We start from the raw sequence: 27341 nt of genomic DNA, 5'->3' as shown, positions 1-27341 counted from the left end.
GTCTTTCAGTCTCACATTTGTTTAAATCAATGTTATCTACCTGCAATGAACTACCCTCTTATCCCCCTCTGCTATAGCCCATCTACCTTCACTCTCCCCGCAATGCAATAACTTGTCTGCATTCCTTCTCTCCCCCTCCAATAACCCATCTCCCTTCATACATCTTCCATTGCAAGACCCGTCTCGCCTCTCTTCCTGTAATAACCTGCCTCTCCCTTTTCCCTCCCTAACCCATCTCCCTTCCTGCAATAACCTGCCTCTCCCCTAACCCATCTCCCTTCCTGCAATAACCTGCCTCTCCCCTAACCCATCTCCCTTCCTGCAATAACCTGCCTCTCCCCTTTCCCTCCCTAACCCATCTCCCTTCTCAGACTCCCACCCCCTCACAGCAATAACTTGTCTCTCTCCCTGCTGTGTCTCTCATTGCTCTCCCCCAAAATATTCTCTCTCCATCTCTCCCCAATCACCTGTCTCTCCCTGCTCTCCTCTCTCTCTGTCTCTGTAATCAACTGTCTCTCTCTGCAATTACCTGTCTCTCCCTGCTCCCCCCATCTGCAATCACCAATCTTTCTTTTTCTCTCTCAAACTCTCCAAAGCCCATGCAGTGATCAGTTTATCTCTCCATCACCCTGCCAAGACCTGCCCTCCTCCCCTCTCTCCATTTCCCTGCAATGACCTGTGTCCTAGGCTGACTGGCAGGGTTCCCTTTCCCTAGCGAGCGCATCACCGAGACTGCATGACGTCACCGGGCGGCGAGCCTTGACGTCACGTCCGGCCCCTGTGTCTGCGCTGTAAGATGGCGGCCGCCAGCCCCGACCCACCGACGCTGAACGGGCCGGAGGAGTTGATGGATCCGGCAGGGGACGAGGCGGAGACTCTCAGCGTCTCGGAGGAGGTGAGTGCCGGATGGCGGCGGTGTCCAAGGGGCGCGGCGCGTCGCCCGCGGCGGCTCCAATGGTTGCCAGGCCTCGGAGAGCGGCTGCACCCCCGGCACGGGTCGGGCGGGGAGCGGGGGCGGCGGATGTTGTTGGGTGGGGGGAAACCACCCCGCGGGCCGCCCGCTGCCCGAAGCTGTCACTCTGCGGCTGCGGGGCAGCGACCAGATTCCCGGTCCCGGCATCAACTCCGGCAGCGGGACTTTCAAACTCGAAGACATCAGACGGCAGGTTGTCCTGGAGACGAGGAGGCAGCAAAGGGTGTTGCGTGGGGCGAGGTGTGCACTTCGTCCATGGAAACACCACAACTTTACGGCTTTCTTGGAAGTGCCGAGCGGTTACAGCTGTGTGTATGGGACTCGGGGGGGGGGGGGGGCGGGAGGGGGTGGTACAGACCTGTCACGGTCTACAAATACTGGTCTACAGTGCTAGGGGCACGCGTATACCACAATATCGGGTAATATAACACTGATACGGTGCTGATGCATGAGATCTGCCAAGGTGAAAAGCAGGACGCTATACATTTTCATTATATTCGTTACAGCTGTTTATGAATGTAACAGACACAGATGAGGTAGGGGGCTTTACATGTCCGCGACTGTCACATGCAATACTTTACTACCGGTTACAGATACATTGCTGTATAACTTTGGACTTCAGTAGTGTTGCTCTAACAGAGGAAAGTACTGGGCTATTACTTTAAATCTGGAATGTTGCACCACTGGATACAGCTCTGTGCAACGTTGGAGTACAGTCCTGGGTCATCCAACACTCATTAGAACAATGGGGTCCATTACTGACAGATATGGTTGAGAAACTTTAAGATGTGTGGAAATGTTACTGTTTAACCCTGCAGTTTAGGATTAGTTGGTAGAGCACAGGATTGGGAACTTGTGCTGTTGGGCAGTGGTCAAAATAACAAAAAGTGCAGGCCTGTTTTTGACAGTGGGACTTGGTACTGGTTGTAGGATTATGGTACTAATAGATATTTGTGTATATTGTTAATGTAGGGAATATTTTATAAAAGTTCATTATATACTGGATCACAGTATTTGGTGGTACAGATTATTTGCTCGATATGAATGGGGTACAGTATTGCCATTGTAGGTATGGACTTGTCAATACCATGGGATAAGAAAATGGCAGAAATGCTAGCAGGTCAAAATGTATGGAACATTGCTTCAGATTTACAGTTTTTCAGAATGTGCTGAGATTACAACACTGGGACATGGTGTGCAGGTATGCTACAGCTGGTACTGGAAATGGAACCAGTCATGTGGAACAAATGAGATTTGGATACCCCTCAGTACTGCTTACCACTGGTCCTCACCTTCCACCCCACCAACCTCCACATTTTCAACAGATCATTCTTTGCAATTGCTCCCACCTTCAAAGAGATTCCATCACCAGATACATTGTCCCTTCTCTTCCCCTTTCATCATTTTTCAGGGGCTGTTATGTTTATGATTCTCTGGCTCACTTGATTCCAGCCACTTACCCCTTTATAGCACTTTCCATTACAAACACAGGAGATGCAACCCTTGTTGTATAATTCCCGACCTGAACAGTCTTTCTTGGGGAACCAATGGTTCCTTTGCACTTCCAATTTAGTGTACTGCAATTGATGTTCACTGTATGGTCTCCTATACATTAAAGGCGCCAAATGCACAGCGAGTAACAACTTTGTGGAGCTCCTGTATTGTCTGCAGGGGTGACCCTGAACTTTCTCTTGTCTGCTACTTTGATTCTTTGTCCTACTCTCACCTCCTTTGCCATTGTCATAAGCTCCAATGCAAGCTTGAGGAGTCACATTTCATCTGTCGAGTACAGTGCAACCTTCTGCATGTGAGATTGAACTTCAGGTAACTTGTTTGACTGCATAAGTTATCACCTGTGATATTGGCTCAGCTTTTTGTGTTTTTTAAAATTATTTTTTCTTTTTCTGGCTCTGTGACTAGAGAACATGCTCTGCCTGACCTGATAGCCATGTCTTTCTAGTCTGTTTTCCAAGTCCTACATTCTTCTGTGCAAGTTCTAATTTTTTAGGGCTCCAATGCACTTATTGACAGATAACCTCACTTACAGTTTTACCCCACGCATGGTTTTACCCATTCAGAGACATCCTCCTCCTCCTACCCTCTCGCTGTAGCTCTGTTTTTCTCCTTTCTAATTCTGACGAAAGGTCTTCCACCTAAAATGTTCTTTCTTTTCCAAAAGATGTCCCCTGATGTTTTGAGTATTTCCAGCTGTTTGGTTTTTATTACAGTATACCACTTTATTGTCGTGGAGGTGTTACATCCATCATTCAGTCAGCCTCATATATAGTACTTGATGTGATGATATTGGTGTGCTAATATGTATAATATCAGTCCATATATTTACTTGTGTGGTGGTATGAGAGTCTGGATATATTTCTCTAACAAGATGATTGTATGTACTATATGTTATGGTCGCCTTGTTGATGGATGGGTACAGGTGCACTTTAAGTACTTTTCTGACTTGTATAGGTGGAAGCATTGTTTAATATTTGCATACATTTTCTGCTCTCACCCTAAACTGGAAAGCTTTCCAACTTTTCTCCTGACTGCACAAGGTAAGTTTCTTGATTTTGTCCTTTCCTTCCTTATGGAAACGGGGTGTTGACTATTATCATCTTAAGCCCAATGATCACCACACAGTCTGTATTTCCTGAGACCCCACTTCCTGTAAGGGATTCATTCCACGTTCCTAGTTTTAACGTATTTGAAACACCATTTCTGATGGGTTGTTGTGGTTCTGATCTCTCACACTTGTCCGCCCATTTCCATCATTTTAAAATTTATGACTTCTCCTTTTCAGACCCGTGGAAGGACTTCCTTTATTCTCGCTCCTTATACACTATATTTATCCTCCAACATGATGCTGTTATCAAATGCATTACTTCAGCATTTGTAAGGAAAAATCCTCTCTGCATTATCCTGGTCTATTCCCCCATCATGCTTCTCTTTCCAGTTGTACGTGCCTGTACAGTCCCTGGTAATGCCACATCTGTCCCTTTACCACTTCCTTTTCTGTTGCCCAGAGCCTTTAGCTCGCTTTGTTGGTGAAGCGGTGGTTGAAATATACCTTTTGTTGCTCGTGATGCTTGGCAGGCCGAGCAAAGATTATGTAATTGCCGATGTTCAGTTTCAGCTATGACCATGAGTTTCTGGTAGCCTGTCAGGTTTGTGCTGACTTTCTACGATCTCATTGTTGTCGACTACTGGCATTGATCTGTCCAAGCTCGGGAGTACCTGGTCTTCCACTAGACTGAACATTGAGTTCAACAACTTGATATAAACCTGCCGGTCCTAATGGCATCGTAACCAGCAACAGCTGTTGGTTGTGATGTTGTTGTTGCCATTTATACTTTAAACACATTATTTCTTTACCATGTTGTTTTCTTGTGAACCCTAGTCCATTTTTATTTTCTGACCTCCTTTGCCTTCCAATTTTCAGGTAGAGATTTTCTCCTCCTCCTCTTTCTGTTTATAACCTGTTATCTACTGATGACAAAATCATCAACTTTATTTTTGTCTACACCGAGCTGTTGAAGGTATTTCACATTTCTAGCATTTTCTGTTTTTATTTCAGATGCTGAGCGATAGTCTGTTACTTTGTACCATCAAATACTGATTCTCGCTGGCTAAACCACTCCGAGCTACAGCTCTGCCATAGTATTGTGTTGAGATGCAGAACCAAGTAGTTTTGCATGAAATTTGGGTACAAGTATGTCAGTCTATAACAAGTATGACAGTACTATACAGATAGATAGTGTTTACTGTAACATTGGATATGAAACTCAACTCCATTTTGAAGTGATAGATATAATGTTTGAAGATGTTGTTGAATGATTGTGGAGGTGGTTCCAGCGGATATCTTGATACTAAAAGGGCACGTGGGGTAGAACAGCATTTGGGACATTAATCTATCACTGTAGAACAGTATGGCATAGGCAAGACCCTTTGGTCCACGAAGTTCAGCAGGACTAATTAATCTAGTAATTAAATGCCTACCTAAATTTATCCCTTCTGTCTACACAGTGTCCATATTGCTCTATTCACTGCAGATTAATATATCTATTTAAGAGCCTTTTTAAAAACCTCTATCACATTTGCCTCTATTGCTACACCTGGTTCACCTATGTAGAGTTCACACTGGGAGCACTGGATACAGTAGATAACCTCGACAGACTTCGGGTGAAATGTCATCTCACCTGGAGGGACTTATCAGGGTCCTGAATGTTGAGGGAGGCATTTGTCCCTCTTTTTTTTAATGTACAAGCACAAGATTCTTAAAGCTCCCTTTCCCACATCCTTGAGATTCTCAGTACCCCCCCCCCCCCTCTACTTTTGAGCTGTCATGGAGAGACGGTTCCCAAGGGTCAATGGGTATGTTGCATTTCTTCAAAGAAGCTTTGAGGAAATACTCGACTAATTTTCTTTGTTCATCTGGTAATCTCCTCCCACCACAGAACTCAGAGTAGAGTTCTGTTTCAGGTTGTGAATGATCTGGTCTGCCCATTGTAGCTGGCTGAAAGTAACGATGGCCACAGTTACTTAAATATACCCAATGACTTGGCCTCTCTATGGTAACAGATTCCACAGATTCACAACCATCTGCCTGAAGAAATTCCTCAGTTTAAAAGGGACGTCCCTTTATTCTGATGTTGTTCCTTTGGGGTCTAGACTCTTCTGCTAATTTGTCCACTCCATCCAGCCTTTCAGTATATGTTGGGGGGGGGGGGTGTTCAATAAGATTCCCCTCCATCCTTCTGAGTAAAGGCACATTGATGCCAAAAAACCTCTTGTATGGTAAGCCTTATTCCTGGGTTTATTATTTTGAATATCTTCTGGACCCTCACATCCATCTTTGCTCAGAATTGCTCATAATATTCCAAATGTAGTCTGACCAAAGCCTTGTAAAGCCTCAGCAGTGCATCCTTGTCTTTTTGTTCTGGAATAGTAACATTGCATATGCCTTCTTTTACTCAAGACTTCACCTAGCAAAGGCTATGCTGGGGCATTGAAGGTGATGGTAAATTTCATTGTTGGTATACAGTGCTGATGCTTACATCAATTTCTTTGCTGTCAACTCTTTCTGGATATGGCAAGGTTAAAGTTTCCTGATCCCTGTGTTCCACTCACCAGCTTTCATGTTGAACAGCTTATCCTTTGCAACACCGCTGCCCTCAACATGATTCCATAACAGACGTATCTTTCACTTCCTTCCCCTTTTGACATTCCAAAGAAACTTTTCCCTTTGCAACTTCCTGGACCACTTGTCCATCTGTACCAAACATTCTGCAACAGAACAGTGGGCCTCTTATCTCTTTCCTTCTCACCATCCAGTGATCCAGTCAGACTGTGCAGGTGAAGCGGTGATTCAGTTGCAAGTTTTCTGAACTGGTGTCCTGCATTGCTCTTAGCAACATACCCTCATCTGCCTTGGAGAAACCAAGTGCGGATTGAGTGATTGCTTTGCAGAGGACTTACATACATTTAGCAGGGATGACCCTGAGCTTCCTGTGCTTGACACTTTAATTCTCCGTCCCACTCCCCCTCTGACCTATCAGTCTGTAGCTTCCTGAACTTTGAAAATAAGTCCTAACACAAGCTTGAAGAACAGCACCTTGTCTTCCATCTGGGGTTGTTGCAGATTGTTAAACTTGTACAACTTCAGGTAAGATGCTTTCTGTAGGTGTACCAGAACTGGTCAGTTTATTTGTGATATTGACTCAGTTTCATCAACCACGGTCAAGTCGGGAAGCAACACCACACACCATCCTGACTTGGAAATTAATCACAGTTCCTTACAGTAACTGGGTCAGACTCCTGGAATTCCCTTCCTAACTTCACTGTGGGTGTGCCCCCACCCCAAGCGCTGCAGTGAGAGAAGGCAGTGCAGCGGTTAGTGCAGTTGCTTTACAGCAATCACTGATTAGAGTTCGATTCCTGTCGCTGTCTGTAAGAAGTACATATATTCTCGACCATGTGGGTTTCCTCCAGGTGTTCCAATTTCCTTCCACATTTCACACGTACGGGTTAGGGTTCGTGAGTTGTGGGCATACTATGTTGGCACCGGAAGCACGATGATATTGCGGGCTGTCCGTAGCACAATCCTCATCGATTTGATTCAATGCAAACAATGCATTTCACTGTATGTTTTGATGTTTCAATGCACATCTGCAAAATAAAACTAATTTAAAAAAATTCTTAGAACTGAAAATCAAAAAAATTGCAGATGGTGAAATTTGAAATTAAAATAGAAATTGTTCATGAAGTATACAGCATCTGTGGAAAGGAAAACAGTCAACAGTGAAATTATTTTGTTCAAGCGTGCATTTTATTAATCAGAAGGCAGAATCTTGTATAGCTGGTGTGCACAACAACTACAAGATTCTTGTACCAAGATATCAGTATACCTTTCCATGCATTCTCCATTTATTCTTCCACTTGTCCCATCCTCCATTGACTATTCCTTCCACTACTCCACTGCCTGTCCACTTCCATCTTTCTCTGCCCACCTGTTCTTCCTCCTCTTCCTTGCTAGTCCAGCCCTCCCTCCATCGCCCTGACCTGCTAGCTGCTGCCCTCATCTGTTCCTTCCCCCATGACTCTCCACCCTCTGCCCCCTTTCCTGGTCAGCCAACCAGCCAACTTGAATGACTGACCAGCCAGTCCCCACCAGCAATAAAAAAGTGAACAGTTAAGCTGCTTCTGTGGCTGCTATTTCAGGTTAGGCTCCTGCATCGTGATTGTGAATTGTAAAGGGAAGATGGACAGTATAAAGTGGTGAGAGAGACAGGTGAGATGGAGGCTGGTTGGTGATAGGTGGAACCAGATGAGGGAGCGATGATGGGTAGGTGGAATCGGGTGGGGAAAGAGGATAGGATAATTGAATTAAAGCAGAAAGAATTCTGGTAGGTAGGTATACAAGTGGGAAGGGCAACAACTCTTGGTAATGAGAGGGTGTGAGACGAAAAGGATAAACCGAGAACTCGGATGGATTAATGTGAGTGGGAAATGGTGGATGGGCAGCCTCCACTGCTTGCCCACCCCTTTGCCTCCCTACCCATTTTCACTGATTTGCACAAAATCATCCTTTATGCTGTTTGTTTTTGCCCCAGAACCCACTGACTTTTACTAAATAAACCACGTCGACCGCCAAACCCCATTATCCAATTTTATACATATCGTATGTGTCGTATCCCAGCTGCCTGTTCATACCTGGTGGATCCTTTGCATTTTCTTCACCTTTAGAATAGTTTATCAGATATCATAGTTCATCACATAGTATTGTCTATGTGACTAGAAATTACTATGGTTCTGTTTGTTAGCAATCTGTGACCAGTATGCACCACCTGACTTTTGGAACCTCTTTCTTGTTTATGACCAAACTGACATTGTTTTTTATTATACCAGTGCTCTTTTATGATGTTTGTGTCTATGACTGGGTTATCGTTACTCCATCTCTACTGATTTTCCATGGATGATCAGATCATCGTTCTATTAACTCTTCATTAACCTAACTACCTAATATCAAAGATTTCATCAAAGTAATTCAAAGTTTAAAGTAAATCTATTATCTAAGTATGTATATGTCACCATGTATTGCCCTGAGATTAATTTTCTTGCAGGCATTTACGGTAGAACAAGGAAATACAACAGAATCAATGAAACATTACTCACAAAGACTGACAAATGGCCATTGTGAAAAGAAGACAAACTGTGCAAATACCAAAAAAAAAGTAAATAATACTGAAAACAATATTTGTAGAGTCCTTGGAAGTGAGTCCTTAGATTGTGAAATCAGTTCAGTGTTAGGTGAGTGAAGTTATCTATGCTGGTTCAGGAGCCTGATGGTTGTTTGATAATTGTCTCTCAACCTGATCACTTGGGACCTAAGGCTCCTGTACCTCCTGGATGGCAGTGGCAAGAAGAGAACGTGGCCTGGATGGGAGGGATCCTTGATGGATCGTGCTTTGTTATGACAGAGCTACTTACAGATGTGCTCTGTGGTGGGGAGGACTTTTCCTGTGATGCACAACTTTTTTCTAAGCTTTTCCTTTCTTGGGCATTAGTGTTTTCATACAGGCCATGATGCAACCAGTCACTGTGTATCTATAGAAGTTGTAAGTTTTAGATGACATGTCAAATCTCTGCACCCATTTCTAAGAAAGTAGGGGCAATGTCATGCTCATTTTGCGTAGACTCCATCTTCCACATGCCTGCTTTCAATGTTAATTACTCCTTTCATTGATTCAAATCCTGGATTTTTTGTTGCCTGTATTAGGTATTCTAGCTTGTATTAATCTTCTGATGCAACCAGAGCAGTGACCTCGATCCATATAATGATCAGTGTGATCTGGAACTTAGTTTGAAATAACCTGACCTACAGGTGTAGTTCTTTTATTAATGACATCCCACCATTCATATTCTCCCAATGCAACTGCGCACAAAATGCTGGAGGAACTCAGCAGGTCAGGCAGCATCTATTGAGGGGAATAAACAGTCGATGTTTCAGGCTAAGACCCTACTTCAGGAATCAGAGCATTGAGATACTCTCCCATTGCCAATCTCCCTTTTAAGATTATTTCTACTTCATTTTGTTTCTAGGAGATTTGGATTCTTTTGGTTCAGATTTAGATACTGCAATGAATCTGATTTATGATCAGCTTGTATCTGGCTTTTGTTTTTCTATTTTGGATAGCAACAAAATCAGGATATAGTCTTGGTGCAGGAAATGGCACCAAGGTAAAAGATCAGTATGATTTTATTGAATGATTTGCAAGGAGCTGAAGTCTTTTTCTTCAGTTGCTTCTCAAAACTTGCTTTCCCATCTGTCTTTGTATTGCTAGTATGCCTGACCATGAAACACACAGTCCCTTAACTTGAGTGACAAATATACATTCAGTGGCCACTTTATTGGGTACAGGAGAGGAACCAGGTGTGGTCTTCTGCTGCCCATCCATTTCAAGGTTCTACGTGTTGTGTGTTTAGATAAGTATACTGTTGTAACACACGGTTATTTGAGTTACTGTCGTCTACCTGTCAGCTTGAGCCAGTCTGGCCATTCTCCTCTGGCCTCCCATTAACAAAGCATTTTTGTCCACATAACTGCACTCATTTGATGTTTTTTGTTTTTCACACCATTCTATGTAAACTCTAGAGACAGTTGTAAGTGAAAATTCCAGGACATCAGCAGTCTCTGAGATATTCAACCGCCTTGTCTGGCACCTGAAGTCATTCAAAGTCACTTAGATCAAATTTCTTCCTCTATGCTGATCTTTGGTCTGAACAACAACTGAACCACTTGATAATGACTGAATGTTTTAGTGCTTTGAGTTGGTGCCATATGATTGGCTGATTAGATATTTGCATTAACGATCAAGTCTACCAAATAGTCACTGATTGTATGTTGCATATGGTTGAGTCTAGGCACAGTCCATAGACTGGAGGCTGGTTTTCATGATTTTTTGTTCCTGTGGTAGCCAAGGAATTGTATTGTAACCCAAGAACTTCTCATCAAGATGATTTTGATGTCCAGTGCAGAAGGGATGGAAAATGAAACACTATAATATGAAAAGGGGGAGAAATGGGAAAGTTGAAAGTCCCGGGATGACGGGACTGTCATATGTTGAAAGATTGGAGCGACTGGGCTTGTATACACTGGAATTTAGAAGGATGAGAGGGGATCTGATTGAAACATATAAGATTATTAAGGGATTGGATATGCTAGAGGCAGGAAACATGTTCCCGATGTTGGGGGAGTCCAGAACCAGAGGCCACAGTTTAAGAATAAGGGGTAGGCCATTTAGAACAGAGTTGAGGAAAAACTTTTTCACCCAGAGAATTGTGGATCTATGGAATGCTCTCCCTCAGAAGGCAGTGGAGGCCAATTCTCTGGATGCTTTCAAGAAAGAGTTAGATAGAGCTCTTAAAGATAACAGAGTCAAGGGATATGGGGAGAAGGCAGGAATGGGGTACTGATTGTGGATGATCAGCAATGATCACATTGAATGGCGGTGCAGGCTCGAAGGGCCAAATGGCCTACTCCTGCACCTATTGTCTATTGAATGTATGTTTATCTTTCTGTGTTATCTTGTTTAACCAGGATTGGTCTGCACCTGGCAAAAGAGATTTATTATGTCAACAGAGAAACAACGAAGGAACTGCACTTTCTGCCCTTTGTAATTCTTCAAGAAAAGTTGTTTTCTTTTTGATCTGGTCTGAAGTCTTTCCCTCTTTGGTTTGATTTTAAAGGTGACCGTTCTAGAATCCTGTCCATTCTGTAAAGTCCAGACTTCCCTTGAGAGAGAGTAGCTTTGTTTCATTCACTTGGTAATTAATATGCTACATTACACTGGAATCAGGAACATGATCACAGTATATCATGGTCAGAGAGGTTACACCACAGAAAGAAGACCAAGGCCATGAGAAATTGCAGAGCTGTGGACATAACTCAGTCTATCATGGAAAATAGCCACCCGCCCATGAATTCTGTCTATACTTCTTGCTGCCTTGGATAAGCAGTCAACATAATCAAAGACCCCTCCCAATCCAAACAACACACGCAAAATGCTGGTGGAACACAGCAGGCCAGGCAACATCTGTAAGGAGAAGCACCGTCAACGTTTTGGGCTACCCAGCCAGTATATAAGGTGCTGTTCTTCCAACCTGAGTTTGGATTCATTTTGACAGTAGAGGAGGCCATGGATAGATATATCAGAACGGGAATGGGACATGGAATTAAAATGTGTGGTCACTGGGAGATCCTGCTTTCTCTGGCGGACCGAGTGTAGGTGTTCAGCAAAACGGTCTCCCAGTCTGCGTCGGGTCTCACCAATATATAAAAGACCACAACGGGAGCACTGGACGCAGTATACCACACCAGCCGACTCACAGGTGAAGTGTCGCCTCACCTGGAAGGACTGTCTGGGGCCCTGAATTGTGGTGAGGGAGGAAGTGTAAGGGCAGGTGTAGCATTTGTTCCGTTTACAAGAAGGAGTGTCAGGAGGGAGATCAGTGGGAAGGGATGGGGGTGACGAGTGGACAAGGGAGTCACATAGGGAGCGATCCCTGTGGAAAGCAGAAAGGGGGGGGGAGGGAAAGATGTGCTTGGTAGTGGGATCCCGTTGGAGGTGGCGGAAGTTACGGAGAATTATACATTGGACCTGGAGGCTGGTGGGGTGGTAGGTGAGGACAAGGGGAACTCTATCCCGAGTGGGGTGGCGGGCAGATGGGGTGAGGGCAGATGTGTGGGAAATGGGAGAGATGCATTTGAGAGCAGAGTTGATGGTGGAAGAAGGAAAGCCCCTTTGTTTAAAAAAGGAAGACATCTCCTTCGTCCTGGAATGAAAAGCCTCATCCTGAGAGCAGATGCGGTGGAGACAGAGGAATTGTGAGAAGGGGATAGCATTTTTGCAAGAGACAGTGTGGGAAGAGGAATAGTCCAGGTAGCTGTGAGAGTCTGTAGGCCATATATGTCAAACTCAAGGCCCGCGGGCCAAATCCGGCCCGCGGTGGAATTATCTTTGGCCCGCGAGATAATATCTAATACTATTAAAGCTGGCCCCAGTAATCGAAGCGCCTATGGCGTATGATATGGCTAAGGCTGAGTTTATTCAGGTACCAGGTTTTCAGGGTTTTTAGTGTTTATTCGGCAGTCTTGCTTGGCAGTCTTCTTCATAAGAAACGGAATTTGTAAAGTGAAACACTTTGTAGTTATAGCAGAGACTGAGACACATGAGAGCAGGCTGAAAAAACGGAGGCAACGAAAGCTGCGTTCGCACGCGTCCGACTGATCCGGCCCGCATGAAGCTGCATTTTGCTCAATCCGGCCCGTGACCTAAAATGAGTTTGACACCCCTGCTAGGCTTATAGTAGATATCAGTAGATAAGCCATCTCCAGAGATGGAGACAGAAAGATCAAGAAAGGAGAGGGAGGTGTTGGAAATGGACCAGGTAAATTTGAGGGCAGGGTGAAAGTTGGTGGCAAAGTTAATGAAGTCAACGAGCTCAGCATGTGTGCAGGAGGCAGCACCAATGCGGTTGTCAATGTAGCAAAGGAAAAGAGGGGGACGGATACCCGTATAGACTTGGAACATGGACTGTTCCACAAAGCCAGCAAAAAGGCAGGCATAACTAGGACCCATACGGGTGCCCATGGCTACACCCTTGGTTTGGCTGTTAAGTGGACCTTTCGTATGTTAAAGATAAACTTTTGTTCTCGATGTACCCTGTCTTGGCCCTTGCACTTGCTTGTCCAACTGCAGTGCATTTTCTCTGTAACTGTAACAGTATTCTGCATTGTTTTTGCTTTTCCCTTGTCTTGCTATAGAATAATTGTGTTTTGAAGTGATCTATAAGGATATCTTGCAACTAAGTTGGCAATAATAAACCAATAACCTTTGGCTCATTGTCCTTGCTGATGAGCAAGCATCCGTTTTTACACCAAATGTTATCCTCACCAATTTTAACCTCCCTACATTCACATCAACACTCCCTACACCCTACCACTTCCCACTCTATTCCTTAGGGCAATTTGTGATGGACAATCGATTGAAATTGGGTGGCTGGAACTGTGAGGCAGCAGCTATATAAGCTACACACACAAAATGCTGGAGGAACTCCACAGTCAAGTCAGTGTCTGTGGAAAAGAGTAAACAGTTGACATATTGAACCTAGACGAAACGTTGACTATTTACTCTTTTCCATAGATGCTGCCTGGCATGTTGCGTTCCTCCAGCATTTTGTGCGTATTGCTTGGATTTCCAGCATCTGCAGTTTTTCTCTTGGCTGTATAAGCTGCCCCTCCCACTGTGCTGCTGCCATCAAGAAAAAGGTATGGGAGCCTCAGGACTCACACAGCTGGGTTTAGGAACGGTTATTACCCCTCAACCATCGGACTCTTGAACCAAAGAGGACAACTTCACTTAATTTCACTTGCCCCATCACTGAAATGTTACCACAACCTATGGACTCGCATTTCAAGGATTCTTTATCTCATGTTCTCTATTTATACTTTTTTATTTTTATGTTCTTTTTGTATTTGCACAGTTTGTTGTCTTTTGAACACTGTATGCCCGGTTAGTGTTAATTCTATTATGGCTATTGGATTTATTAAGTATACCCACAAGAAAATGAATCTCAGGGTTCTATCTGATCTCATAATTGTGCTTTGATAATAAATTTTCTTTGAACTTTGAAGAGGTTATTAAGCCCCTGGGTTAATTTCAGGATGTATTGATGTTTTTGAACGTGAATATTGATTTTGCCTGTTTCTGTAAATGCATTAGAAAACTCTAGAAATTTGAAATGATCAAAACTGGATTGATTTTGATTCTGCGGTGTGAGTAACATCAGGATGAGGGGCTGCGGTTAGAGGAAGCAGAGTAATCAACATTAATAAATTGTTAATTCCCATGTGCTACCAGGTTTCTTTTGGATGCCCTATAGATGCATGATCTTTGCACACTTCCCTCAAATGCCTTTGCTTCAGTGTGAGTTGATAATCTTGATGACCCTGCTGTGCTACTGACCTGAAAGTTCACACCTTTGACTGCAACCCCTCATTTGTCAACCTTCCATGGTCTTTGGGCATTCCTTTGGAATGGAGGGTGACTGGTTTACTAAGGGTGGCCATTGCACACCAGCTGCTGCCAGGTCTTGACAGTGAAGCTTTGTTACAGTGACAAGCAGAGAACTAAGCTTTGCAACAATACTGTGATGCCCTCTGATTCTACACCCGTGCATGTAGACACATGATTTTTCCCTCCTGGTTCCACTTCTCTCATCTCCCCTCCGCCCTCCCACTTCAGCTTCTTGACTCCCTCCTCCTCTATTGACTGTTCTTAACCCCTTCCTTCCTCCTTTCCCTCTTGGTTATCCCACTCTGGGGCCCCAGTGTTTCCCAGCTGTACTCAGTGAAAGATTAATCTTATGTCAGTGATTTCTATTTAATGGAACAACATACGAGTGCTGAAGATGAATCTTCAACATTTGTACTAATGTTTAGCCAAAAGTATGAAGTAGACAGTGGATTTCCTCATCAAAGAAGCCAGTCTTCAGCCGCATGTTATGAAATGGCTAAGAAATTTGGATATAGGTTAGGGTATCTAGCAGCATCTCGGCTGTACTTTTGAGGATTTGCACTTAAGACCAGAGGTATCTTCAGTCAAGTTCTTCTAGACCAACTACAACACTAGCAGCTACCTGGAAAATTGCTTGGGTATTGCTTGGCCACAAAACAGAAAATAACGCTTCAACTGGTAAATTGCCACAGAATTAGTCTAACCAGAATCAACAGCAAGGTGATGCAAGGTGTCGTTGAAGCGCTATCAAATAACCCTGTCCAGTAACTTGTTCACCAGAATTTAAAAAGCAAACATGAGGAAATCTGCAGATGCTGGAAATTCAAGCAACACACACAAAATGCTGGTGGAACACAGCAGGCCAGGCAGCATCTATAGGGAGAAGCACTATCGATGTTTCGGGCCGAGACCCTTTGTCAGGACTAACAGTGCTTCTCCCTATAGATGTTGCCTGGCCTGCTATGTTCCACCAACATTTTGTGTGTGTCACCAGAATTTAGTTTGGATTTTGCAAAGAACATTTTGGCTTCACCTCATTAGAGCCGTGGTTCTGGCATAGGTTAAGGAGCTGTATTTCAGAGTTGTGTGGCTGACTCCGTATTTGACATGGAGCTCTGGCAAAACAACTAAATGGGCGTCGGGGGAAGCATGCCACTGATTTCAAGCACTATACAGTTTCCTGACAGAGTAATTTCAATTTTTTTCAATGACCTTTCTTCCATCATGGTCAGAAATTGGGATGTTTGTTGATAACTGCACAGTATTCAGTTCTATGCATGACTCCTCGGAAATGAAGCCAAAGAGTTACCAGGTCAGTGGCTGGATATCCTGCTGCGAGTGACTCTCCTCCCGGTACTCCATACTCTTTCCATCATCTGCAAGGCATGATGGAATATTAAAACATAAAAATACAACTGCAGATGCTGTGGATCAAAGAATACGTACACAACGCTGGAAGAACTCAGCAGGTCTGGCAGCATCCATGAGAAAAGAGTAGCCAACTTTTCGGGCCATGAAGGGTCTTGGCCCGAAACGTTGGCGATGAAGGGTCTCGGCTCGAAACGTTGGCTACTCTTTTCTCACGGATGCTGCCTGACATGATGGAATATTGTTGATTTTCCTGGATGGTGCTGTTTCAAAAACACTTTCAAAAAAAGTTGAGTTTTAGGAGTAATAATTTTGATTTGTATGAACAGTGTGCAAGATGAACTCTTCATTGGGTTTTTGTACAATGTGACAATCTTAAACCAATACATCTTACTCAGACTCATCACCAGCTTCTACATACCTATCAACCCAAACCATGTTTTTTCCCTTGGTTCACCACTCCTATCACCTCCTTGACCTGCTTCCATTTGCCTATTGTCCCTCATTTATCTGGTTCCACCCTTTGCCTACCATCCTCTCCCTTCCCTTCGCCTGCTGGGCTCCATCTGCCATATTTTTCTGTTTTATGCTTCCACGTATCACCTACCAATCTGTGACTCAGCATTTCCTCTCACTCCATGCAGGTCATCTCCCCCTGACACTCTCAGTCATGATGCAGGGTCTTGACCTGAAACACTGATTATTCCTTTGACATCACAGAGGCTGCCTGACATGCTGAGTTCCTCCATCAGTTTATTTGTTGCTTTGTATTTTAACATCTGTTGTCTGTTGTGTCGCTGTCAGTAGATAGACAGTCAGACATACTTTATTGATCCCGAGGGAAATTGGGTTTCATTACAGCCGCATCAACCAAGAATAGTGTAGAAATATAGCAATATAAAACCATAAATAATTAAATAATAAGTTAATCATGCCAAGTAGAAATAAGTCCAGGACCAGCCTATTGGCTCAGGGTGTCTGACACTCCGAAGGAGGAGTTGTAAAGTTTGATGGCCACAGGCTGGAATGACTTCCTATGATGCTCAGTGTTACATCTCTGTGGAATGAGTCTCTGGCTGAATGTACTCCTGTGCCTAATCCTGTCCACATTATGGAGTGGATGGGAGTTATTGTCCAAGATGGCATGCAACTTGGACAGCATCCTCTTTTCAGAAACCACCGTCAGAGAGTCCAGTTCCACTCCCCACAACATCACTGGCCTTACGAATGAGTTTGTTGATTCTGTTGGTGTCTGCTACTCTCAGCCTGCTGCCCCAGCACACAGCAGCAAACATGATAGCACTGGCCACCACAGCCTCGTAGAACATCCTCAGCATCGTCCGGCAGATGTTAAAGGACCTCCATCTCCTCAGAAAATAGAGACGGCTCTGATTTTTCTTGTAGACAGCCTCAGTGTTCTTTGACCAGTCCAGTTTATTGTCAATTCGTATCCCCAGGTATTTGTAATCCTCCACCATGTCCACACTGACCCCTTGGATGGAAACAGGGGTCACAGGTGACTTAACCCTCCTCAGGTCCACCACCAGCTCCTTAGTCTTTTTCACATTAAGCTGCAGATGATTCTGCTCGCACCATGTGACAAAGTTTCCCACAGTAGCCCTGTACTCAGCCTCATCTCCCTTGCTGATGCATCCAACTATGGCAGAGTCATCAGAAAACTTCTGAAGATGGCAAGACTCTGTGCAGTAGTTAAAGTCGGAGGTGTAGATGGTGAAGAGAAAGGGAGACTGGACAGTCCCCTGTGGAGCCCCATTGCTGCTGACCACTCTGTCTGACACACAATGCTGCAAGCACATGTACTGTGGTCTGCCAGTCAGGTAATCAATAATCCATGACACCAGGGAAGCATCCACCTGCATCACTGTCAGCTTCTCACCCAGCAGAGCAGGGTGGATGGTGTTGAACGCACTGGAGAAGTCAAAAAACATGACCCTCACAATGCTCGCCAGCTTGTCCAGGTGGGCGTAGACACGGTTCAGCAGGTAGACGATGGCATCCTCCACTCCTAGTCGGGGCTGGTAGGCGAACTGGAGGGGGTCTAAGTGTGGCCTAACCATAGGCCAGAGCTGCTCTAGAACAAGTCTCTCCAGGGTCTTCATGATGTGGGAGGTCAATGCCACCGGTCTGTAGTCATTGGAGCCACTGGGGTGTGGCGTCTTCGGTACAGGAACGAGGCAGGATGTCTTCCACAGCACAGGAACCCTCTGGAGACTCAGGCTCAGGTTGAAGACATGGTGAAGTACTCCATATAGCTGGGAGGCACAGCACCGTGTGTAAATATTGGTAGATACAGAATCTCTGTGAAGCACTGGTGAGGCAGTGCATTTCTATACATTACTGGGCTTTCCTCTTCTAACTTAGGCACTGAGGTACCAGTAAATGCACGGTCTATTATTGGACTGGATATATAGAGTAACTGGGTCACTGTTGTTGCTGGCACAGAGTGCTGGTGGAAACCTGTTAGGCTCTGTTCAATATTGTTGTGGTCTAATGGGTAGTGTCCTATCCCTGATATACAGGACTGATGGGTATGGTTTTTTCACCGTATAACAGTGCTTCATACTGGTGGATCCAGATCCATTTTTATGTCATAGTGTTACAGTACTGTTGATGAATAACACTGAGGTGCAGTGTAGTTAGTTGCCATCTTCCCATCATAGTTTGCCAGGACTGGTCCAGTAGTGCTGCAGATAGCTGTAATTTCTTGTGTCTGTACTGGTTAGATATGATCATTTTGCAATCCAATTCTATTTTACAATCAAATGCATATGTATCCATCTGAATTACATCAGATAGATTTGTATTTGGACTGAGAAATTGCCAAAATTGTCAAGGCTTACATCAAGACTTTGTGTCTGTTTTCAATGATTGAGATGTTGAACAGGAGTTGTCCATTCACCCCTCAAATATGCTCCACTGTTCAGCTTGATCCAGTCCGATCCATAAATCGGCTATTTACTCACCTTCAAGTTGTTCGGACAGTGTTGGCCCCTTGACAGCTGCTGGCAACTAGCCAAAATACTTCAAAGTCTAGTCTGATGTCTAAAGCCTTCTCTGTGGTCTGTTGGCAAAATGCCCCCAGGCGTTCCACAGGGAGATATTCTAAGCCTTTGTTTGAAGTCTAGCCGTTGTGATTGCTTGGATTCCAGGGTACATTGAATGTTGTGGTTATAATGGCAGAAGGCCAGATTGCTGTTGGGAGTCAGTGTGCACCACAAATATTGTGGGAAAGCAGATCTTAGCACTCCTAGTACACCACAATAACACATACTAAATAACTGTGATGCAATAAAACACAGACTAAGGTGGATACACCACAGGCAATGGCAGATATATTTATATAAACTGTAACAGAGCTTCAGAACCAGTTTTAATATCACTGACATATTGTATATCGTGAAATTTGTAGTGTTGCAGCAGCAGGACAGTGCAATACAAAAAATATCATGAATTAAAATAAGAAACATGTATGTATAAATTTAATAAATAGTGCAAAAATAGTGTTACTGGGTTGGTTCATTGTCAGTTCAGAAAGCTGATGGCAGATGGGAGGAAGGTGTTCCTAAAACACGTCTTCAGGTTCCTGTACTTCCCCTCTGTTAGTAATAAGAACAGAATATGTCCTGGGTGATGTATGTTTTTAATGATAGATGCCACCTTTTTGAGGCATTTCCTTTTGAAGGTGTTGATCATGCTGGGGAGGCTAGGGCCCATTCTGGAGCTGGCTGTGTCTACAACCCTTTGCGGCTTTTAAGAAGTGTTTTAACCTTCAAAAAGTTCTTAGCATATAAAACTTGGCAATGAATAATTGGCCATTTAGCTGGAATTAAATAGTGTAGGAAAGAAGGCTGAAGGAGTTGGAGTAAACGGGCCCTTCAACCCATCTAGTCCATGCCAAACGATTAATCTGCCTAGTCCCATCAACCTGCATATGGAACATAGCCCTCCATACCCCTCCCATCCATGTATCTATCCAAATGTCTTAAATGTTGAAATCAAACCCGCATCGACCACTTCTTCTGACTGCTCATACCACCCCTTCTTCACGCTCTGAGTGACAAAGTTCCCCTTAAACATTTCACCTTCCACTCTTAACCCATGGCTTCTAGTAGTAGTCTCACCCAACCTCAGTGGAAGAAGCTTGCTTGCATGTGCCCTGTCTATATCCCTTTATAATTTTGTATACCTCTGTCAAATCTCCCCTCAGTCTTCCACGCTCTAAGGAATGAAGTTCTAACTTATTCAACCTTTACTTATAACTCAGGTCCTCAAGTTCTGGCAGCATCCTTGTAAATTTTCTCTGTACCCTTTCAATCTTATTGATATCTTTCCTGTACATTGGTGACCAAAACTGCACACAATAGTCCAAATTTAACCTCACCAACCTGTTGTACAATTTCAACATAATATCTCAACTTCAGTTCTTTGATTTAAGAAGGCCAATGTGCCAAAAGCTTCTTTACAATTCTATCAACCTTTCAATGAATTATGGATCTGTATTCCCAGATCCCTCTGTTCAACAGCACACCTCAATGACCTACTGCTCGCCAAGTCCTGCCCTGGTTTGTCTTAAAGTACAACACCTCACATTTATCTGCATTAAATTCGATCTGCTTATTTTCAGACCATTTTTCCGAATGGTCCAGATTCCGCTGCAAGCTTTGAAAGTTTTCTTCACTGTCCACTACACCCCCAATCTTGGTGTTGTCTGCAAATTTTCTGATCCAGTTTACTACATTATCATCCAGATCATTGATACAGGTGACAAACAACAAAGGACCCAGGACTGATCCCTGCAGCACACCAGTACACAGGCCTCCAGTCAGGCCTGTATTCGCTGGTTTTAGAAGAATTAGGGGATCTCTTTGAACCCTATTGAAAGGCCTAGATTGAGTGGATGTGGAGAGGATGTTTCCTAGGACAAAAGGCACAGTTTCAGAATACAAAAATGAAGACTGATGAGGAATTTCTTGAGCCAGAGAGTGTTGAATAGGTAGAATTCCTTGCCACAGGCTGCTGTGGAGGCCCAAGTAATTGGATATATTTAAAGGTGAAGATGGTGGGTTCTTGATTAGTAAGGAATTTGCATTCTTTATGTTATGCTACTGAAGTTCCTGGAGGCACAGGTTAGGGGGAGAAGGCAGAAGAATGGGATTGAGATGGATAATAAATTAGTCATTATTGAATAACGAAGCAGACTCGATGGTCTGACTGGCCTAATTCTGCTCCTATGTCTTATGGTCTTGTGAACTGTTGCTGTGGGAATGAGAAAGGGAGTTGATATGGCCTGCAAGTGGGAGCTCAGGATGACTGCTGCAGGTAAAGCACTGGTACTCAGCAGACCAGTGCATAGTCTATGCTTGGTCTCACTGCTGGAGAGGGTGCAAAGTTGGAGGAGGTATGTGTGAATCCTTCCCTCACTAGTAAGGTCTGTTTAGATGTCTTGATGACATAGGAAAGAAAAGCAAAGAGGTCCTGAAAAGAGAATTTAGAGAGCTAGGTAGAATGTTGAGAAGCAGGACCTCCCGAGGACTGGAAGATTACAAATTTCACTCCACTCGTTAAGAAAGGAGGAAGGCAGCAGAAAGGAAATTATAGACCAGTTAGCCTGACCTCAGTGGCTGGGAAGATGTTAGAGTCAGTTGTTAAGGATGAGGCGATGGAATACTTGGTGACACAGGACAAGATAGTACAAAGTCAGCATGGTTTCCTTCAGGGAAAATCCTGCCTGACAAACCTGTTGGAATTCTTTGAAGAGATTACAAGTAAGATAGATAAAGGAGATGCAGTGGATGTTATCTGTTTAGACTTTCAGAAGGCCTTTGACAAGGTGCCACACGTGAGGCTGCTTACCGAGTTAAGAGTCCATGGTATTACAGTAAAGTTACTAACATGGTCAGACCATTGGCTGATTGGTAGGAGGCAGCAAGTGGGAATAAAGCAATCCATTTCTGGTTGGCTGCCAGGTACTAGTGGTGTCCTGCAGGGGTCAGTGTTGGGACCACTTCTTTTTGTGCTGTATACAGTCAGCCCTCCTTATCCTCGGGTTCCATATGCGTGGATTCAATCAACCACAGATCAGAAAAACCCGGAAGTTCTCTCTCCAGCACTTGTTGTTTGAGCATGTACAGACTTTTTTTCTTGTCATTATTCCCTAAACAATACAGTATAACAACCATTTACATAGCATTTACATTTTATTAGGTATTATAAGTAATCTAGAGATGATTTAAAGTATACGGGAGGATGTGCATAGGTTACCGCGGATCGGGATTGGAAAAAAAATGGAAGTTCTTTCTCCAGCACTTGTTGTTTGAGCACGTGCAGACTTTTTTTTCTTGTCATTATTCCCTAAACAATACAGTATAACAACTATTTACATAGCATTTACTTTGTATTAGGTATTATAAGTAAGTTGGAACAGGTACATCTGGTATTATTTAGCATCAGTTAGTCAAACGTTCGTCTTAGTATATATTTTACCTTTCTATGGATATAAAACACTTAAGAAATGTATATATTTCAATAATTAAACCACTGCATTGCTTAGTAATAATTGTAGCTTTCATCGGGGCAGGGCCTCTCACATGCTCCATTATTCTCACTTTATCCTTTAAAACTTTTCTGATCGTTGACTGACGGTAGCCTAACGCTTTTCCAATGACTGATGGCATTTCACCTCTTTTCGATCGCTTTATATTTCCACTTTATTTTCAATCGTGATCGTTTTCCGTCAACAGAACGGAAACACTGCGGGCGGCAGGTCCCGAGCTCCGCCGGGTCCTAAAGTCCACCGCACTGAGACAGGTTAAATAAGGGACTTGAGCACCTGCGTTTTTTGGTATATGTGGGGGGGGGGGGGGGGGGCGGAGGAAAGGTCCCGGAACCAATTCCCCGTGGATAAGGAGGGTCGACTGTATAAATGATTTACATGATGGAATAGATGGATTTGTTGCCAGGTTTGCAGATGATACGAACATTGGTGGAGGGGAAAGTAGTGTTGAGGAAATAGGTAGGATGCAGGAGGACTTAGATGTAAGTGTCAAATGAAATACAATGCTGGAAAATGCATAGTCATGCACTTTGGTAGTAGAAATAAGTATGCAGACTATTTTCTTAAATGGGGAGAATATCCAAAAATCTGAGATACAAAGAAAATTGGGAGTCCTTGTACCCTCAAGGTTACCTTGCAGGTTGAGTTGGTGGTGAGAAAGGCAAATGCAACATTAGCATTAATTTCAAGAGGTCTAGAATACAAGAGCAAGGATGTGATGCTGAGGCTTTATAAGGCACTGGTGAGGCCTCACCTAGAGTATTGTGAACAGTTTTGGGCCCCTCATCTTAGAAAAGATGTGCTGGCATTGGATAGGGTCCAGAGGAGGTTCACAAGGATAATTCCAGGAATGAAAGGGTTATCATACAAGGAACGTTTGATGGCACTGGGTCTGTACTCGCTGGAATTCAGAAGGATGAGGAGGGAATCTCATTGAAACCTTTAAAATGTCGAAAGGCCTAGACAGGGTAGATGTGGAAAGGATGTTTTCCATGGTAGGAGAGTCTAGGACAAGAGGGCACAGCCTGAGGATAGAGGGGTGCCCTTTCAAAACAGATGCAGATAAATTTCTTTAGCCAAAGGGTGGTGAATTTGTTGCCACATGCAGCTGTGGAGGCCAGGTTGTAGTTTGTATTTAAGACAGAGATTGATAGGTTCTTGACTGGACATGACATGAAAGGTTACAGGGAGAAGGCGGGGAACTAGAGTTGAGGAGGGGAAGAAAAAAGGATCAGCCATGAATGAATGGTGGAGCAGACTTGATGGACCAGATGACCTAATTCTGCTCCTTTGTTTTATGGTCTTATCGATTATGATGAGGGAGGTGGTGAAGAAACAAGTATTGCATTTCATGTCATTGGAAGGGAATGGGAAGTAAAGTTCCTGGAGCAGTTTAACACTGAAGGAAATAGTTATGGGCATAGGCTGAGAATGATGGGGTGGGGCAAATGAGTATTTGCTCCCTGTGAGTCTTCTGTAAAGCAGCTCCCTAGGTTTAAATTAACTTGTTTTGTATATTCCCTTCCACAGGTCTGGAACATCAAGCAGATGATCAAGCTAACTCAGGAGCACATTGAAGCCCTGTTGGACAAGTTTGGAGGGGATCATAACCCACCTTCAATCTACCTAGAGGTGAATGCAGTTAATTTGATAATTAACTTAGATCATTTCCTTTAGAGAATTTTCTGTAATCATAATCTGCAACTAATTGTTGACTATTTTTTGTGGAAAATAATGATAAAATTAGGAGACACATAGACTACTTTCAAGGACTCTACAATTCATGTTCTCAGAACTATCCTTTTTTTTGTATTTGCAGAGTTTGTTGAACTCTGGTTATTTGTCAGTCTTTTTGTGCAGTTTTTTCATTCATTCTGTTGTATTTCTTTGTTCTACTTTGAATGCCTGCAAGACAATGATGTAGTACATGGTGACATATGCATACTTTGATCATTTACTTTGAAATTTGATAATGAATTTTCTTTGAACTTTGAAATCAGCCAGGATTTCATCTTGTGGGACATCCTAATGACTTGAAACAGTAATTACAATAGAGGTCTGTTAAGAAAATTGAAGTAAGGACTGCATGCGTACAATGTTATTTGTGGCCTTTGGGTGCCTCAAAATACTTTATGGTCAATTACACCCTATCCTCGTTATACGCGTCTTCAGACAATGCGGATTCCCAGTTATGCGAGGAACCTATTTCTACCAATGTCTCCTTATATGCGTACAAAACTCACAGTTATGTGAGGAGCACTGCTTTCCCGCCAATACAAGTCACGTGCGCACACCTCACAGTCTCACTGTTGGGATGAGAAGCACTGCTTTCCCGCCGATACAAGTCAGATGCGCGCTTCACAATCTCACTGTCGCCAGTCTCACATTGGTTTTGGCAAGGTATGGATGTGCGATCTTGCGCTCTTTTGTTGGTTTTACCTACGGTGCAGTAATTTTGTGCTTGAAATATTTAATTATGCCTCCTAACATGTCCTGGACCATCAGCCGAGTGGCAGAGAACCACTTTAACACTTGAAAAAAAGTTCGAAATTTTAAACAGCACGGTGTCAGGTGAAGGTAACACAGCTCTGGGATGCTACTGCAGGGAACAGAATCTTGCCTTTAAAGTTCTTTTATTGCTTGACAATGTGCCAGTCCATCCTAAACATTTGGACAGCATTCATCCTAACATAAAATGCATTTCCTGCCGCCTAACACAACATCATTGATTCAACCACTCGACCAAGGTGTGATCCACATTCAAGGCATTTTTTTTATGACGAACTATCTCTCAGATGCTGCAAACAAGATGATTTTGAAAATCCTGGGAGTTTATCAACGGTGAGGAAATGGTGGAAGTCGGAACACTTGGCACAAATGGCGATGGACACGGACCCAGGTTTAGAATGGTGTCAGAATTTCAGTCGTTCCCTGTCATCAACCCTTCTTCCCTACAAGCAAATTTATGCTGACAAACAAAATGCTGCCAGGCAAACAACCCTCACCACTTTCTTCAAACCGGTGTCATCTCCTGCTGCCGGCAGTTCTGAGAGTTCTGTGAATCTTTCACCCCTTGCCGTGCTTGATGATCCTGACAACCCACAACCATCCACCTCATCCATGGAAAGCTGCCCAGCACCACAACCACCACTCATCTCCCGGAGCGAACACACCTGCCAGTGTTGGTGAGTACTGTACACCCTAGTATGTTAACTTTCTATGATTTATTACATTGACTATTACCTTAAATTGATGAAATATAATATGAATGTTGCCTTGTGGTACAGCTTTTGTGTCATCTTGGTATGAAAATGTGAATAAATTACAGATAAATATTTAGGAAGCCTTCTGGAACGCATCCCTATTTTCTCTATTTAAATAATTATTCACATTATGCGTCGACTGCGAGGAACGTATCCCCCGCATATAATGAGGGTAGGGTGTACATATAATGAGGATAGGGTGTTTCATTTTAGTTTGGTTGTGGTTACAGTACTGGGGAAAAGCTCCCCTGATCATCTTTGAAATGCTGCCATGGGATTTTTAAAAAATATATATATTTGTGGAAGCAGGGTGACCATGCGCAGTCTGACTATATGTTGGGTGTTCTTTAGTACCATGTCTTGAGCTTGATTTGCTTTCTTTGCTAGAAATCGTAAAACTCTTGAGTTTTACCAAAGCAGAAGGATTATAGTAAACTAACCTTGTATAACACACAGAAGCACTGTGATGTTAGTATTCATTCCTTTGTAATACGAGAAATTTTTAATACTTAAATGCATGGAGGTGTGTGTGTGTGGTATTCATATATCCCCTAGTGAATTGCAGAGCGTTAATGATTTTTATACTGTCAGACAGTAGGTTATATCAGCAGACTTGTATCTGATTGATACTTTTTACAAGTAACATCAAAAATAGTAGTGTACAATTTATCTGTTGGGAGCTTCAGATAGACAATCTGAAGGCCTGTTGTATCAGTTGCTTTATTTTTGCTGTACATGACCAGATACTTTGTAAGTATGCATTTGTGTACATAGAAAGGTCAGGCTAATAGTGATTTTCTGTAAAGTGCAGAGAATTATGACATGGTTTTGTATTTTTGATTGCTTCTTTGTAACTGATGTTTCTAATTTTTATCAGCTGAGGAGTGTTGTTCAGTCTGAGCTTTTGATCCATCAGTATTTCATAAAACACTGTTTTGCAGATTGAATTGAATTTTAATTGCTAAAACAGTTCAACTTTGTGCTTTTGCAGGATTAAGAAAACCTACTGTAGTGTTTGAAGGATGATTCTGAAAATGTCAGCCTTTATTTTCAACATAGCTTGGTATATTGCTGCTTCAGAATTGTTATCCTCTGATCCTATTATGCTGATTTGATTTGTTGAGACTCAAGAGAAAGCATACCAACAAACTAATGTATCGCCAAGATGACAAACAAACATCTCACCTCTCCTTAGCAGTTTCAGAAACTTTTCCATATCAAGTGCTCTGCTGTCAAGTCTGAACTGCTTTGGATGAACTCCAGTGGTCTTTGGCTCCTGGCTCAAGCGTTGGAATCTTACCACTCATTTAATTTTCTTCCTTTCAGTGTTCCTTCCAGACTGAACCAGACTCTTCACAATCTTAACATCTTATTCAATCCTGAACTAAGGTTCATGCATTCCATAATTCCACTTTACTAGCATAGGAGCCTTCATTCCTCAAGCCTGTTCCACCCTTTACCTCTGTTATATTTAATTTTTATCTGAACTTCATTTATCTCCTTGGTACCATAACTTGATAAGTTGAGAAAGTTAACTGAAGAAAGGTAAAACATCGGGATAGTGAACGACACAAAGCCCCACACCACTT

The 27341-nt window shown here is 43.2% G+C and overlaps 1 protein-coding gene across 3 annotated transcripts in view; it reads left to right on the top strand.

Moving 5' to 3' along the window:
* The first annotated feature begins 766 nt into the window (after nt 1-766).
* braf (B-Raf proto-oncogene, serine/threonine kinase) overlaps nt 767-27341 on the top strand; it is a 116726-nt gene continuing 90151 nt past the window's right edge. For all 3 annotated transcript variants that reach the window (XM_073058928.1, XM_073058927.1, XM_073058926.1), the window contains exons 1-2: nt 767-895; nt 24020-24121. In XM_073058928.1, coding sequence (XP_072915029.1) covers nt 797-895; nt 24020-24121 — 201 coding nt within the window. In that variant the 5' untranslated portion in view covers nt 767-796. The remainder of the gene's footprint in view (nt 896-24019; nt 24122-27341) is intronic.

This window comes from Hemitrygon akajei, chromosome 10, assembly GCF_048418815.1.
Source record: "Hemitrygon akajei chromosome 10, sHemAka1.3, whole genome shotgun sequence".
NCBI classification, from domain to species: Eukaryota; Metazoa; Chordata; class Chondrichthyes; order Myliobatiformes; family Dasyatidae; genus Hemitrygon; species Hemitrygon akajei.
Note: the sequence above shows the minus strand (reverse complement) of the source record. Positions and strands in the feature narration are given on the sequence as shown.